General features: G+C 43.2%; 1 protein-coding gene across 1 annotated transcript in view; it reads left to right on the forward strand.

Annotated features, from left to right (window-relative positions):
- The window catches only part of Pdilt (protein disulfide isomerase like, testis expressed), a 31,999-nt gene that overhangs the window by 11,766 nt on the left and 5,753 nt on the right, over window positions 1-14,480 (forward strand). Inside the window, exons 4-8 of the mRNA XM_048460523.3 lie at window positions 2,948-3,081; window positions 4,217-4,354; window positions 7,964-8,074; window positions 8,156-8,281; window positions 11,114-11,311. Of these exons, the coding sequence (XP_048316480.3) occupies window positions 2,948-3,081; window positions 4,217-4,354; window positions 7,964-8,074; window positions 8,156-8,281; window positions 11,114-11,311 (707 nt within the window). The remainder of the gene's footprint in view (window positions 1-2,947; window positions 3,082-4,216; window positions 4,355-7,963; window positions 8,075-8,155; window positions 8,282-11,113; window positions 11,312-14,480) is intronic.

Raw genomic sequence — 14,480 nt, forward strand, 5'->3', positions numbered from 1 at the left:
GCTGCTTATGCCTCACAACAGCCCAGCATGGCGATTATTTTACAGATGGAGCACAGGAAAGTGGAACAGCTTCTATGCAGCACCCTAGCTGGGGCTGGCAAAACGGCTCAGCAGGTAAAGGTGCTTGCTGCCAAACTTGGTGACCTGAGCTTTATCCCCGGAATCCACACACTGGAATCCAATAAACTGTTCTCTGACCTTCACGCATGCTCCCTGGTACCTGTACATCCTCACACATAAATACATAAACTGAAATATTGAACTCTTTTTTTAAAAACAAAAATAATACTTCAGGTAAGAAGCAGTAAAGTCAGGGAAGATTTTCCTGGAAAGGGAATTTTAGCCTTAGGAGGAAGAAAAACCTGTCATAGCTACCCATTCTACTATGCACTATGTGAACAGATATGGCTGTATTCCAATAAAGTTTTATTTATAAAAGCAAACAGTGGGGCAGATTTTGGTCCATGGGCTATAGTTTGTTGAGCTCTGATCTACATTGTGCTGTATATGACATAAGTAGAAGTGTTTACTATTAACTCTTCTTTGCTTAAGCCTAGTCCAGTGCTTGGAAGAATTATGTTCTTAGTAGTTGTTAAGTTTGAAGAGGATGCAATTACCAGAGCGCACTGCAGGAAGGCAGGCACAAGAGGACACATATACTTCTGAACTCACTCATCTCCCTCTTCTTCAACGTTATTTCCCAAGCCCAGAAAGAGGAAATGGGGTGCCAGGATGGAGTCTGGGACTCTGGCCTTCAGGATTAGGAAGCACTCTTTCTCTGAGTACTTGAGCAAAGCTGTAGACCTTGGCTTGCATTTGTTTACTCTAGACAGAATGAACAAGGCCTGCTTGGTTGGGCTCTTCGGGGTTCCAAGAGGGCACACTGCTTGGCATGCCACCTGCAATGTGACTGTGATGAAGCCCTGCTCGGGACACAGGTGGAACTTAGTCCTTGCTGGGTCACAGCCTGGTCCTGTCCTCCAGTGTCCGTGGATTGATGGTGGCAGACTTGGCCGTGTCTCCCGCCCTGGAGGAAGGAGACTCAGAAGGCCTCTGGGGCCCCTATTAGTGATGCAGTCACAGCTTGCGTCTGGAAACACGCAGCCAAGCTCTGGCCCAGTCAATCATTGACACAGCATTCACACCTGAGTTGTCACCGTGTCCTCTGGCACAGAGTCAAGAGCCAGGGGAGGCGCAGTGCCCTCTGGCAAGGGCAGTGCCCGAGCTGTAGGCACTTGGGAATAAGATCTTAGTCAAGTTCAAAACTACCTAAGCTCTGCAGGGTTCAGAGGGGCAACCAGAGGCCGTGTACCCTAGCAGAGGAGGCCTGGGAGCAGAGTAACTTCTCCCAAGCTGGCTTTCCTAGTGGTCCATTGCCTTCATTCCCTCATCCTAAAAAGATTTCTTGAGCACCAAGTACGTGCCTGGCAGCTCACAATGAATGAGTTTACTCCAAATTATAACAGCGGTTTCAGAAAGCGATAGACCTATGGAAGAACAGAAGAAGGCATAAGATAATGGCAGGGCAGGGCAGAGGGGGCGGAGGAGGGTGGTAAGGCAGGTAATGACTGGGGGCAGGGAGGAGGTGAATGAGGAAATGGCTGGGGCAGGGGAAAGTTGAGCCTGCAGCCATGAATCTGATGACCTGGGTTTAAGTTCACTTGGAGGTTTTCTGGATTCTTTCTCTTTTATGTGCTTTGTTTTGTCTTGCTTGCGATGGGATTAACTGTGTAGTCCAGGCTGGCCTGGGCTTCAGACTTTTCCTGCTTCTGTCCTGAGGGTTAGGGTTAGAGGCATGCAGCATCACCTCTCGCTTCAATTGTAACCGTATCTAGCAAAGCTGAGCATGACATCCTCTCTGCCCAGAAACCCTGCTCCTGGCCCATAAGACTGATGGAAGTCAGTCCCTGTGCTCCAGGTAAATGCACCCTAGGGTCCCAGCTGTAGGGGAGTTAGGAACAGCTGAACGGTGCATGCTGTTAGAGGCTAAGAACATGGCTACCCCCAGGTGTGGGTGGGAGGCTTCAGCGGCACACACATCATTCCCATTTATTTGTGTGATTGCCTTCTTCGAAGAGTTTGAAGGGCTGGCCAAGACCACACCCCACTTCTTCATCTTGGTAGCAGTTACATGCACATGTTTGTTTTGTGAAAAGTCATCGCACATACAATTATTTGCCTCTGCCCGTTTTTACCCTACAGGTTCTCAGCCTGCGGCTCGGGACCCCTTTAGGGGTCAGAACTACCTTTTCATAGGGGTTACATATCAGATATTTACACTATGATTCTTAACATTAGCAGAATTACAGTTACAAAGTAGCAACGAAAATAATTTTATGGTTGGGGTCCCCATAGAATGAGGAACTGTACTGAAGGGTCACTGCATCAGGAAGGTTGAGAACCACTGTCTTAGGAGTTCGGATGGTTCATGCTGCCATCTGGAGCAGTCTAGAATCACCGGGCAGATGGGTCTCTGGGAACACCTGTGGGGGGTCATTTTCATTGTGTTAACTGATGTAGGAAGACCCACATTAAGTACCGGAAGAACCCCAAAATTACAGAAATACGTGACCTTTTGACTTACATGTTAAGAAAACCAGTTCTTTTCCTATCATCTTAGAGGAGGTTGGGAATATTTCCTCTAAGATTAGATTCCCAGGTGGGCTGCTGAACCGGCTGTTTCCTCGTCTGGACAAAGGGAAGAAGTGAGCACGCTCCTTAGAGTTGCTGCTAAGGGCAAATATAAGCACAATATTCAGTACAGGGGCATAGCCATGGCAAGAGCTTAGGGACATTTAGCTGCTCTTAATACAGTCTTGTCTTGGTGTTTGGAGTTTTGGAGGAAAAGAAAATGGAGATACGCCAAGGGTGGGATTCAAGACAAGATACTTCTGCTCACTGAATTCAGGAAGGTTCTGATGGAATTCCTGTAAACGTCTCTCTTCAGATGTGGTTGAATCTACAGCTTTGGTTGTTTGGTTGAGAAGACAAATTCTCCACAGAGCCCGTTTGTTCAACAGCAGCGAGGAAGTGGCAGATTTTGTGAAATCCAGGCCCTTGGTCATTGTAGGCTTCTTCCAGGTACTGGGGGGAAGAGGTGGGAGGTGGCTTTCACCTGGTGAGCGCTGTGCGTGGAGGGTTTCGGGTGAGGGGGGTTCCTGACTTGTGTGGGTACTTGCTCAAGTTTCTTATCCACTGAGCTGGTGTCCTGGGAGAGCTCCTGGTTTCAAAGAAAGGAAACATGGAAGTTGAAATGTTAGCAGTTTGTTAGAAAAGGGAAAGAATAAGAGATTGTCATCAATATTTAGCTGGTTTTAATACTATAACTGATCTTTGGGGTATCTATTTAGAATACCAGAGAATAAGAGGCCATCTTTGTTTTCTGGTTTGAGAACTATTTCAACTATGATTCTAACAGGTGTCTGTTTGTCTGCTTAAGCCATTTTCTTATCCATAAATTCTTCCCAAGTCTCCATAGAAACTAAACTATCAACATTGTAGCATGCACCCATCGAAGGGTCAGTCAGTCCTCATCCAGATCAAGTACGGGGAGATACTCGGACTAGCTCATAAATAATTTAAATGTGATTATGAAATGACTTATGATTGATTCCTATTGATTTCATTCTTTATAGTCATAAATGTTCCCAAGTATGTTTGCTTGTAGAAAATGAGTTTTTCATGTGCTTTAACCGACAAAGCTTCCTCTCTCACTAGATGTCAATCTTTGCTATCATATTAATATGTGAGGAGAGCACATGGCTCTTTCCTTTTTGCTCCCTCAAGAGTGTTTTTGGCCCAAATATTCTTCCATGCTGAATGTTGAGTCTCAAAGTCCAAAAATGCCTCTGCATCTCACCACCAGTTCACGTTTGGTGTTACATGCGGTCAAACAGTGGCTTCTGAAAGCCATTCAGGAATTAATTTTCGAGATATTCTCAATTCATGGGTTAGAACAATCTTTGTTTTCATAATAGGAAAAAGTAAAAATGCCTAGTTCACATCATTGATCGCTGAGGATTTGCCTTGTGGGGTTCAGTCCTAGATAGAGGACCATTCTAGGTGGGAAACATCCATGAAGGAGGATTTAGACCACCCAGCAAAAATCCAGAATTTTGTTTTAAAAAAGGCACAGATAGACTATCATTTCCACCTTCCCCTCAAGACAGGCACTGTTGCCTCCTCCAGAGAAATACATAACATGTTTTCCAAACAGGATTTAGAGGAAGAAGTGGCAGAGTTGTTTTATGACATAATCAAGGACTTCCCAGAGCTAACGTTTGGAATGATAGAAATCAAAAATGCCTTTGGGCGTTTCCATGTGATCCTTGACAGCGTCCTGGTGTTTAAAAAGGTAGGTCTTTATCCTATACGATCATGGGGGCCTTTCACTTCAAACTAAATGATGACATTTGGGGACAGGCTCTGGCTCCCTTACCTGTGAACTAAGTGCTCCTGGACTAGTTGACTTGTGAGAAATCTGTTTCCTGGACCCCCACCACCTTTCCTGATTCTCCGCTTTGCCAGTATCTGTCACATTAAGACTCAATCCCATGGACTTTATTTTTCTGGTTCATGTTTTCTCATCCATCTCTATCAATAATTACCATATATACCCATGACTTATAAATCTCTGTCTTGACTCTGTGAAAAAGCATGCTTGATATTATTCTTACCACCTATGGGATTGTATGCCTATATAAACTGAAAGATTTGTGGAGATCACCCCTCCTCCTCTTCCTTGCCCTCCTCCTCCTCCTTCTTTTTCTTCTTCTCCTCCTTTTTTCCTCCTCCTCCTCCTTCTTCTCACTGCTTCTTCATTTCAAAGAATAAAATACTTGTAGCAGAAAAAAAAACCTCTGTCTCCATCTAGACTTGAATTAACTCCAGATTTTGATATGTAGAACAAGACAGTCCATCATGGTTCATGCCAAAGTCATAATTTCCTCTTCAAGTTCTCTTACGACTTGGAGAGTCTCCAGGCATGATGGTCTTTAATGCCAGCACTTACTTGGGAGGCAGAGGCAGCAGATTTCTGTGAGTTCGACCCAAGCCTGGTGTGCAGAGTGAGTCCCAAGACAGCTAGGGCTGTTACACAGGGAAACTTTGCCTCAACATCCCACCCCCTGGCCGAAAAAAAAAAAAGACTTGGAGACTTGGAGAGTCATAGCAAAGAGTGCCACCACCCCTCATTTGGTGGAAGAAGCCAGAAACTCTGGGTTTCTAATATCTCACATTTCTACAACCCTCCCTCATAGCCAATCCTAATATTCACATGGGGGCCTTCTAGTCATGCCTTCCTGTCTCCCCACACAGAGTAAGATCTGTAAATAGCCATTTTACTTACAGATGAGGTTAGCTCCTTATCTGAGGCCACACTTGATATGTGGAGTGATGCTCACATCTACACGACCTTCAGAGGTGACACTCAGTCTCACATTTTTCCCCCCTTGGGCCCAGATAACTCATCGAGAAGGTTTTAAGATGGAGAATAAAACAATCTGTCCTCTGAATGAGACAACATGGACTCAGAAAGAGATCCAACTACATACAGAACTCTAATACATGAAACCAGAAGAGAAAATAGTGCTATTAAAAATAGGATGTTGAGAATAACCAGGTAGGGAAAACACTTAAACTGTAGATCTTCCATCAAATTAAATTCCATATGACCCTGGTTCGAAGCTGTAGAACATGAAGTCATGTTTCCATATGATGATATGGGATAGTTTGCTTTGTTTTGTTGTTTTAACTTTATTTTATGTAAGTGGGTGTTTTGCCTATATGTATCTGAGCATCTTGGAGGCCAGAAGAGGGTATTGTATCTCCTGGAAGTAGAGTTATAGGTTGTGAGTTACCATATAGATGCTAGGAATAGAACCCAGATCTTTTGGAAGAGCAGTCAGTGCTTTTAACCACATAACCATCTCTTCAGATCCAAGTTTTTTCCTATACAAGGAATTTGGGTAGTCCCTCCACAAAATGTGGACAAACCCTATTACATTTCGGTTAAATGTGTGCTGTCTATGTATCTAAAGTCCTATAAAATAAACCAATCACAAAATCAAAAGCCAAATAACAATTATGAAAAATAAATTCCAGATATTTTTATATTTATGATATATATGTTTATTAATTATTTGGATTCTGTGACATACCTACAAGCAAAGAAGTATATTTTATTTACTAATTTTATTATTGTTGTTATTTTTGAAATTACAATTACACAATTCATCCCTTTCTTTTCCTCCAGCCCCTTCCTGTACTCTTGTTCTCTCTCAAAGTCATGGTCTCTTTTTATTCTGTTGTTGTGACACACACACACACACACACCTCTATCTATCTATCTATCTATCTATCTATCTATCTATCTATCTATCTATCTATCTATCCAGACACACACACAGCCTCCTGATTCCATATGATGTTATAGGAAGGTATATACTAAACAGCTAATAATATAAGCACTATGATTAGTCTGCCCATTTTTAAATTCTGACTTTGGGGTTGGGGTACAGTTCATTGGTAGAGTACGTGAGCAACAGAAGTTTCTTGTCCTGACTGCTCAGTCCCAAATAACGGACTCAAAGGCCTAATGTGAATTATAAATTCTTGACCAATAGTTCAGGCTTATTCCTAACTAGCTCTTTCGTTTCAAGCTAACCATATTTCTTATTTACACTCTGCCATGTGATGGTACCTTTATTAGCCTGACACGTTCATCTCCTGCTCCTTCTGCATCTGCCTGGTGGCTCCTCACTTCTCCCTTCTCCTTCTTATCACCCTTAGTTTGGTTGCCCCGCCTATACTTCCTGCCTGGCTACTAGGTAGTAAGCATTTTACTAAACCCATTAGAGGGAGCAGTCTTTACAGTGTACACGAGGGTTATTCCACAGGAAGAGTACATGCTTAGTGCATGTGAAGCTCAGGACTCAATCCTAGCACTAACTAGATACCTAAGTTCATTCCTTATTTAGTAATCTTGGGTGGATTATTTTTCCTCCCTGTGTCTCCTCATGTGGGAAGTGGGAGAGATGTGAGGACAGCAAAGAAAGGAAGAAAAAGAAGGGGAAAGTGGGAGGTTGATGTTAACACAAAGTTTGGGAGATTCCATGAGGACTGAGTAAACTGTGTATGGCATGTTTACAACTGGGGCGGTCACAGCCCACACTCACCTAATTAGTATTTTGAGACTGCTGCTATAACCAATAAAGAGATGGAACTTTATCCAGAGAACAACTTGGAAGCAAGAAAAACAAAAAGAAGAGTCAGATTTGTATTCTGACAACATCAGGCTACCTGGTGTGGGATGGTGTGTGTGTGTGTGTGTGTGTGTGTGTGTGTGTGTAGAAGTTGGTAGGGAGAAGGCTTCAAGAGTCTAGCTGGGAAGTATGTACCAAGTTGGGACTGGTGGAGATGAAAAGAATATGGAATGCTCAGACCGTAAACAATCTTATTAGCGCAATGTTTATCCAGATCCTTCTGGGAAGTGGCTAACAGCAGGATTAGATATGCAACCTGTTCATTAGGAAAAAAAGCACAGGGATGGGGGACTCAGAGAGCCTTCAGACCACAGTGAAGGTGTGACCCTGTTGGAGTTAGGAAGGCTGATAGATCACCTCCGATTTGAAGTGCCTCTCAGACTCTCCAATTTGGGTTTGCCTTCAGCCACTGTTTGGTGGCAGTGCGGCATCGTATTCAACCCTGATACACATGTTTTGGTGGATTTCAGAGTACATTAGCTAGGGTTGCAGTCGTCAGATTCCTTCTCATACCCACATCTGACACACAGACTGATTTGTTCAGGGTTCTTATCTGGTAAGTTCTTGGGTTATGTGTTATACCTGCCAACATCCTTGTGTTTGGCTTCATCCCAGGTATGTGTGGGGGAGTGCTGTTTGCACTTGCTAGGTGTGTGTTATGAAAGCTACTGCCCTCTAACATGCTTTTCCTTTGGCTCAAGGGACAAGTTGTGAAACGTCAAGAGCTTATTAATGACAATACCAACAAAGACTATCTCAATCAGGTCGTGAAACAGCAGCTTACAGGCTCCGTGATTGAATTCAACCCTGAGGTCAGTGGGCAAAGCGGTCCTGGGAGGCCTGTGGGCCCCCTTGTGTGCACTTTGAATGACATGCTTTCCTTGCCATTTCAGAATAAGGATCTGATTTATGAACTCAGCATCTCGAATCACATGTTGCTCTTTATCTCCAAACGCTCTGAGCCATACAGCATCATAATTCGGCATTACAGACTGGTTTCAAAGGAATTCCAGAACAAGGTTTGTGGCCAACTCGTTCTTGTTGGAGGCTCTTTGATGGGCACACAAGAGCAGCAGACTCTGGGAGTAGTTGTCTTTTCTCCTCACTATAAATTAATTCAGAAATGATTTGCATTTATTTTGCATATGTCTATTTCATGAGCTACACGCCAAGGATATGTAATGTTTGCTATTTTATTTTACACGAATCTGTTCCATTCTTCCTCTGCAGGGAGTCAAGCCTATGGTCTTTCACTCTTCTTAATAAATATGCTAAAGGTGTTCCTTTAAAGTCTATGTTCTACATAGACGCTGACTTTAATCTGGAAAGCTCACACGCAAAGCACTGAGCTAAAATACACTTCCTGGTGCTTGTAATTGGTATCATCAGCACCAGGGGAAAAAATCGCCTCCTACGCCCTTTGGCTGTGTGTAGTGCACTTACCAGCATCTGGGCATGAAAGACTTTTTCTTCATTTGAAGTTATTCCGAAATTAAATGAAATGGTAATGTTGACGTGTAAACATGGAGTTAAGACCGAAGCATGAACACATTTCACAGGTATACTATGTACCAACTCACTAGTTTTCAGAAGGATTCTTCCAATCGCAGATACCGCTTGCAAATATTAATCTATCTTGCTGTTTTTCAGTGTTACACTTAGAGGTATTTAATGTGACTGTGACCTGATTGCTCACAAGCAATAATTGTCATTACTTAGCCATATTTAATTTAAAAATATTGTTAGTGTATGTATGTACACGTGCCCATGCATTCCACAGCATGTGTGTGGAGGCCAGGGAACAGCTGTTGGGAGTCTATTCTCTCTTTCTACTATGTGGGTCCTGGAAATTGAACTCCAATATCAGGTTTGGCAGTGGGCATCTTTGTCTGCTGAGCTATCTTGTTGGCTTGCAGCTATATTTTCCCATTTTTCAATAACCCTTTAATGCATCTGGAATTTACTGTGAGACGTATTAGGAGATGATATGTTGCCACAGTCAGAGGGCATCCCAGATGTCATTACTGAGCTACAAATAAAGAGTTTGGCTGATACTATCTCTCTAAACCTTATCCTGTAGGGTATAGCAATAACTGGTACTTGTTGGCTAGATTCTAGATGGCTTAACCATCTTTTCTATGTTCTGTAGTTTCTCTAGCATCCAGAAGGCTGACAAATTTTCTTTTGTGGGCAAACCCTTGGCTGGATGAATGACCTGAAAGTATGTGACCGCAGGTGCCTGCCGAAGCCTCAAACTCATCTTCTGTGTCCGCTAGCTCCTTTCCTGCAGCTAGATCTATTGTTTGAAAATCTCCACCATGACACTCTCTGGCTTGGTACCATCTTTATTCTGACCAAACTAGACCCACGCTTCTTACTGGACTTCTGATCTCACATGTCATTTTTATAGCGTCTGATTTCATCTCCCATGATGCTCTTCATCATGCTGCTGATGTCTTTCCTTTCCAGAACCTTCTATTCTCTATGCTCCTTTTGCTACTAGAGCTTTTCTTTGCACTGTGTTTCTACTTTCTGGGGTGCTGCTTCCTGTTCTGTGTGCTAGAACAGCTTCTTCTCCGGGCCCCCTACCGTACTGAGCCCGTCTCACCTCACCTGCACGGTTGCTCTGATTCTCACTTGTCATCATCTAATGTACTTCCTACCCAATTCCTCCACTGGAATGCGAGTTCCACGGAGCAGATATCCTGTCTTCCTTGTACAGTACCATGTCCCCAGTGTCCAGTTAGATGTGAATATTTGTTGCGTGAACATGTGAATAATGGGGCATGGGTTTCCCTCGTAGAGCAAATTTGAATTCACATGTGGAAAGCATTCTTCCACCACCACTCCTCAAACCAGGCCTTTGCACACATTCTTTCTTCTATTCATTTTATTGAGCTCTACATTTTTCTCTGCTTCCCTTCCTTCCTCTCCCCTCCCCTGTAACCCACTCCCAGGGTCCCCATGCTCCCAGTTTACTCAGGAGATCTTGTCTTGTTCTACTTCCCATTTAGATTAGATCCATGTATGTCTCTCTTTGTTGTCTGGGTTCTCTAGGATTGTGAATTGTTGGCTGGTTTTCTTTGCTTTATTTCTAAAAGCCAATTATGAGTGGGCACATGTGATAATTGTCTTTCTGTGTCTGCGTTACTTGACTCAATATGATGTTTTCTAGAGCCATCCATTTGTCTGCAAATTTCAAGATGTTATTTTTTCTGCTGTGTAGTACTCCATTGTGTAAATGCACCAGGCTAAGGATGTTGAGCATTTTTGTAAGTGTCTTTCAGCCATTTCTCTGTTGAGAGTTCTTTGTTCAGGTCTGTACCCGATTTTTTTATTGGATTATTTGTTCTTTTGTGTCCAATTTCTTGAGTTCTTTGTGTATTTTGGAGATTAGCCCTCTGTCTGATGTGGGATTGGTGAAGATCTTTTCCCATACTGCAGGCTGCCATTTTGTCTTGTTAACTGTGTCCTTTGCTTTACAGAAACATCTCAGTTTCAGGAGGATCCATTAAATTAATTGTTTCTCCCAGTGTCTGTTTGCATACATTCTTAAAGCAATCCTTTAAAGCAAGTATGAACACAATCACCTTTTGACAGACAAGGAAACCAAGGCATGGGACAAGGATGAAACTCAGGACTTGCTCAGTTCCTGGAGTTGAGTGGATTATGCATAGCGCAGAAACCAGCCTGGGGGAGGTTGCCTGTGCGCTTGTGAGTGTGGGAGTGAGTCACCCTGGAGGCACTCCCTAGGCCTTGCTATTTGAGTATCATTAGCTCCTTGCTTCTCAACTGCTCCTTTCCTTTGATGAAGGGTCTAGAGCTGCAAGAGGTTTTGCTTGATTTGGCAGATTCTTTTTATCCTTGTGAATGCGGATGAACCCAAAAACAAACGTGTCTTCGAGTACTTCCGGATCGCGACCGTCAATGTCCCATCTGTTCAAATCCTGAACATAACCTCTGATACCAGGTACAAAATGCCCACAGACGACATAACCTTTGAAAGCCTCAAGAAATTCTGCCAGAGCTTCCTCAGCAAAACTGCCAAGGTAAGCTTGCTCTCAGGTAAGTCATGTCTAGAACCCCAGGACCTCGTTAGAATTTTGCTGGTTTCATTTCGTTCTGGAGAGATAGAACAAAGACCATCCTAAGGCTCAGCGTGGCACAGTCTCTCCATTCTCCGCCTTCAATCACTGAAGCTTGAGGCTTCTTCAGAGACTGGAAACTCACTACCTGTTGTTTAGTCATAAAGAAAATAGGAGTTCAGAATAGAAGAAGTTGAGATGTTCTAGAAACTGACTTGTCTTCTGAAGGAGGCTTTAGTCCTTCCTACAGCCTCTTCTCAGAAAACCCACTTGACCTAGGGTTAGAGGGGAAGGAGACGGAGCAAATAGCAGCCAGGATTTAGCCTCAAGAGCTTCAGGGACCTTTAGATTGTGAAGGGTGGAGAGACACCGTCCATGCTGTTGAAAGGGTGGTTCAGGAAGTTACCTGCTAGCCCTCCCGATGCGTAACAGTGTTTATTGTAGAAACCCAAATATCTTTGAGAGTAAGTAGAGGATCCTTCAGATGTGTTTTGGATAATGACAGGAGTGCACAGAGAGTCCTCGGGTAGCTATGCATCTACAGAGACCTTATCTCTGGCTGCTTCCCTTCCTTTCCATCTATTTCCATAGGGACCCCTCCTCCTCTACAGCCTTCTCAGTGGAAAGGAAGGTCTTCTCTCACTCACATGATTGTGAGGTCAAAGGGAAAAGCTGATGTCCTTCCTGGTACTTCCAAACCATTTCTCTTTCTAGCATCTAAAACCTAACATTTTTGGCCTTTTTTTTGATGCTTTTGGCATCACACTATTTCCTTTTATCCCTTGCTGTTATCCTCTGACCATCTCCCTTGCTCCCTCTGAGGATGCAGGCTCCTCAGTGCAGGGTACCGCCATGCTGCTTTGCCATCATTCGTAGGCATTAACGTCCACCATGCTTAGCTCTGTTCCCCATGGGTTGGTATGCACCCACCATCCCAGCCCTCTGCTCAAGTGTTCCTTATCTACAGCTAGAAGTTCCTCCAAAGGTCTCATTTCAAGTTTCTCCTCTTCTTAGTTCACCTCACTGACCACACTGCTAAAGAGCCTCACTCTGCAAAGAAAGCACCCCTCCATTGCTGGTGGGAGTGCAAACTGGTGCAGCCACTTTGAAAGCAGTATGGCGATTTCTCAGAAAATTAGGAAACAACCTTCCTCAAGACCCAGTAATACCACTTTTGGGTATATACCCAAAGGATGTCCATTCATGCCACAAGGTCATGTGCTTAACTATGTTCATAGCAGCATTATTTTTCATAGCCAGAACCTGGAAACAACCTAAATGCTCCTTGACCAAAGAATGGATAAGGAAAATGTGGTACATTTACACAATGGAGTACTTCACAGCAGAAAAAAAAACAAAAAACAAAACAAAAAAAAAAACTATGACTTCCTGAAATTTGCAGGCAAATGAATGGATCTAGAAAACATATTGAGGGAGGTAACCCAGACCCAGAAAGACAATTACCATATGTACTCACTCATAAGTGTTTTTAGACATAAAGCAAAGACAACCAGCCTACAATTCACAATCCCAGAGAACCTAGACATCAAAGAGGACCTTAAGAGAGACATATGAATCTAATCTACATGGGAAGTAGAACAAGACAAGATCTCCTGAGTAAATTGAGAGCGTGGGGATCATGAGAGGGGGTAAGAGGGGAGGACGGGAAGGAGTGAAGAAAAAATAGCTCAATAAAAACAATGAAAAGGAGGGAAAAAAAGAAAAATTAAAATAAAGAAAACTGTAAAACATTTTACTGTTTGCCATTAACTACTTGTTGAAATGGTGATGTCTATATGTGGTTAAATAAAATAATCTTTAAGTTATATACAACAAAAAATAAGTAAAGAGTTTCAGCTGTCCCATGGCATTCAATCTTTGGAGGCTGTCTCAGTCTCTCTGGTGTCTTCTCCATTAACTTGGATTCTACAGTGTGTTACCCTGGTCACTTTCTCATCTTCTCTATGTTCTTCTTCTTTTACACCCTGAAGGTATAGAAGGAATCTATACCCCCAGGCCAAAACCCAGGTCTTATTGCACCCATTTAAGTTCTCTACTATTTCTATAGTAATGTCAGAAAAGAGGAACTCCACCATGAGACTGACTGATCCTGTAGACCCACCAACCAAACTTTCCTCTACCAAGAAATGCCCCCAAGAAATCTGTCTAAATCCCTCTAAGGTATTCATCTCTTTACCTCCAGGTCAGTTTCTGGTCCCATCCCATTCCTACCTCCACTCTCAGCCCAGCCCTCTACCCATAAATCCCCAAGGAAAGAGAAGTCTTCACGCTAGTGCCCCTCGCTGTCCAGTATCGCTTCCAGAGTGCGCTCTTCTTCCCTCCAGTTAGACGCAAGGTGGTTTTCCCACCCTTCAAAGGCCAGCGTGCTCTGTTGTGCTCCAGAATACAGATTAGCATCCTCCTCATGGCCAATGGTCTCTGCCTGATCTGCCTGGTCCTAGCTCTTCACTATGAGCCTCATTGCTCGTCTTCTGTGCCCAGTCTCCCCGCACCTTTCTGCTTCCAGTGAAAGACCTTTGAGTCATTTCCAGAGGCTGTGAGGGAGAGGAGGGGTGGTACCACGAAAGAAAATGCTAAAGAGTTTGACAGAAGCCAGGCAGCAAGGACTTCATAAGCATAGAAAAGAGTTGGCATTCCATATACAAGGAGAAATCAGATCTTCATGATAAAAATAGAGCTTTACCTGTAGAAAATAAAGGTATACGGATGATTTGGAGGAGACGCAGGGGGATTCCATGTGAGAAGCATGCACTATTTAGACTAGGGTAGTCATAGAGAAAATGGAAAAGAGAGTATAGACTCCGCAGGAGTCAGTGGTTGTATAGAAAATATATTCTAAGATTTCTATAGCTTTCTTTAAGCTAAAACAGATGACGGAGCCATTCTTTCTGTACTTCATTGGAAAACTCTTTACTGAGCTAAAAACTCGTACTTTCTATGTGTAGACATTTGGTGAGAAAAGAAAAAAGTTCTTTAAGGCACCATCTAGTGAGGCAGAAAAATCATTGATACCGTTCTGAAGGTAACACAAATGGGCATTTCAAATAACTTCTCATCTTGAAGAATAAATTTGAGTTCACTGAATAGAGGAAGGGGAGGAAAACTTGGAGAA

Source organism: Myodes glareolus, chromosome 7, assembly GCF_982192425.1.
Source record: "Myodes glareolus chromosome 7, mMyoGla1.1, whole genome shotgun sequence".
In the NCBI taxonomy this organism is placed as follows: domain Eukaryota; kingdom Metazoa; phylum Chordata; class Mammalia; order Rodentia; family Cricetidae; genus Myodes; species Myodes glareolus.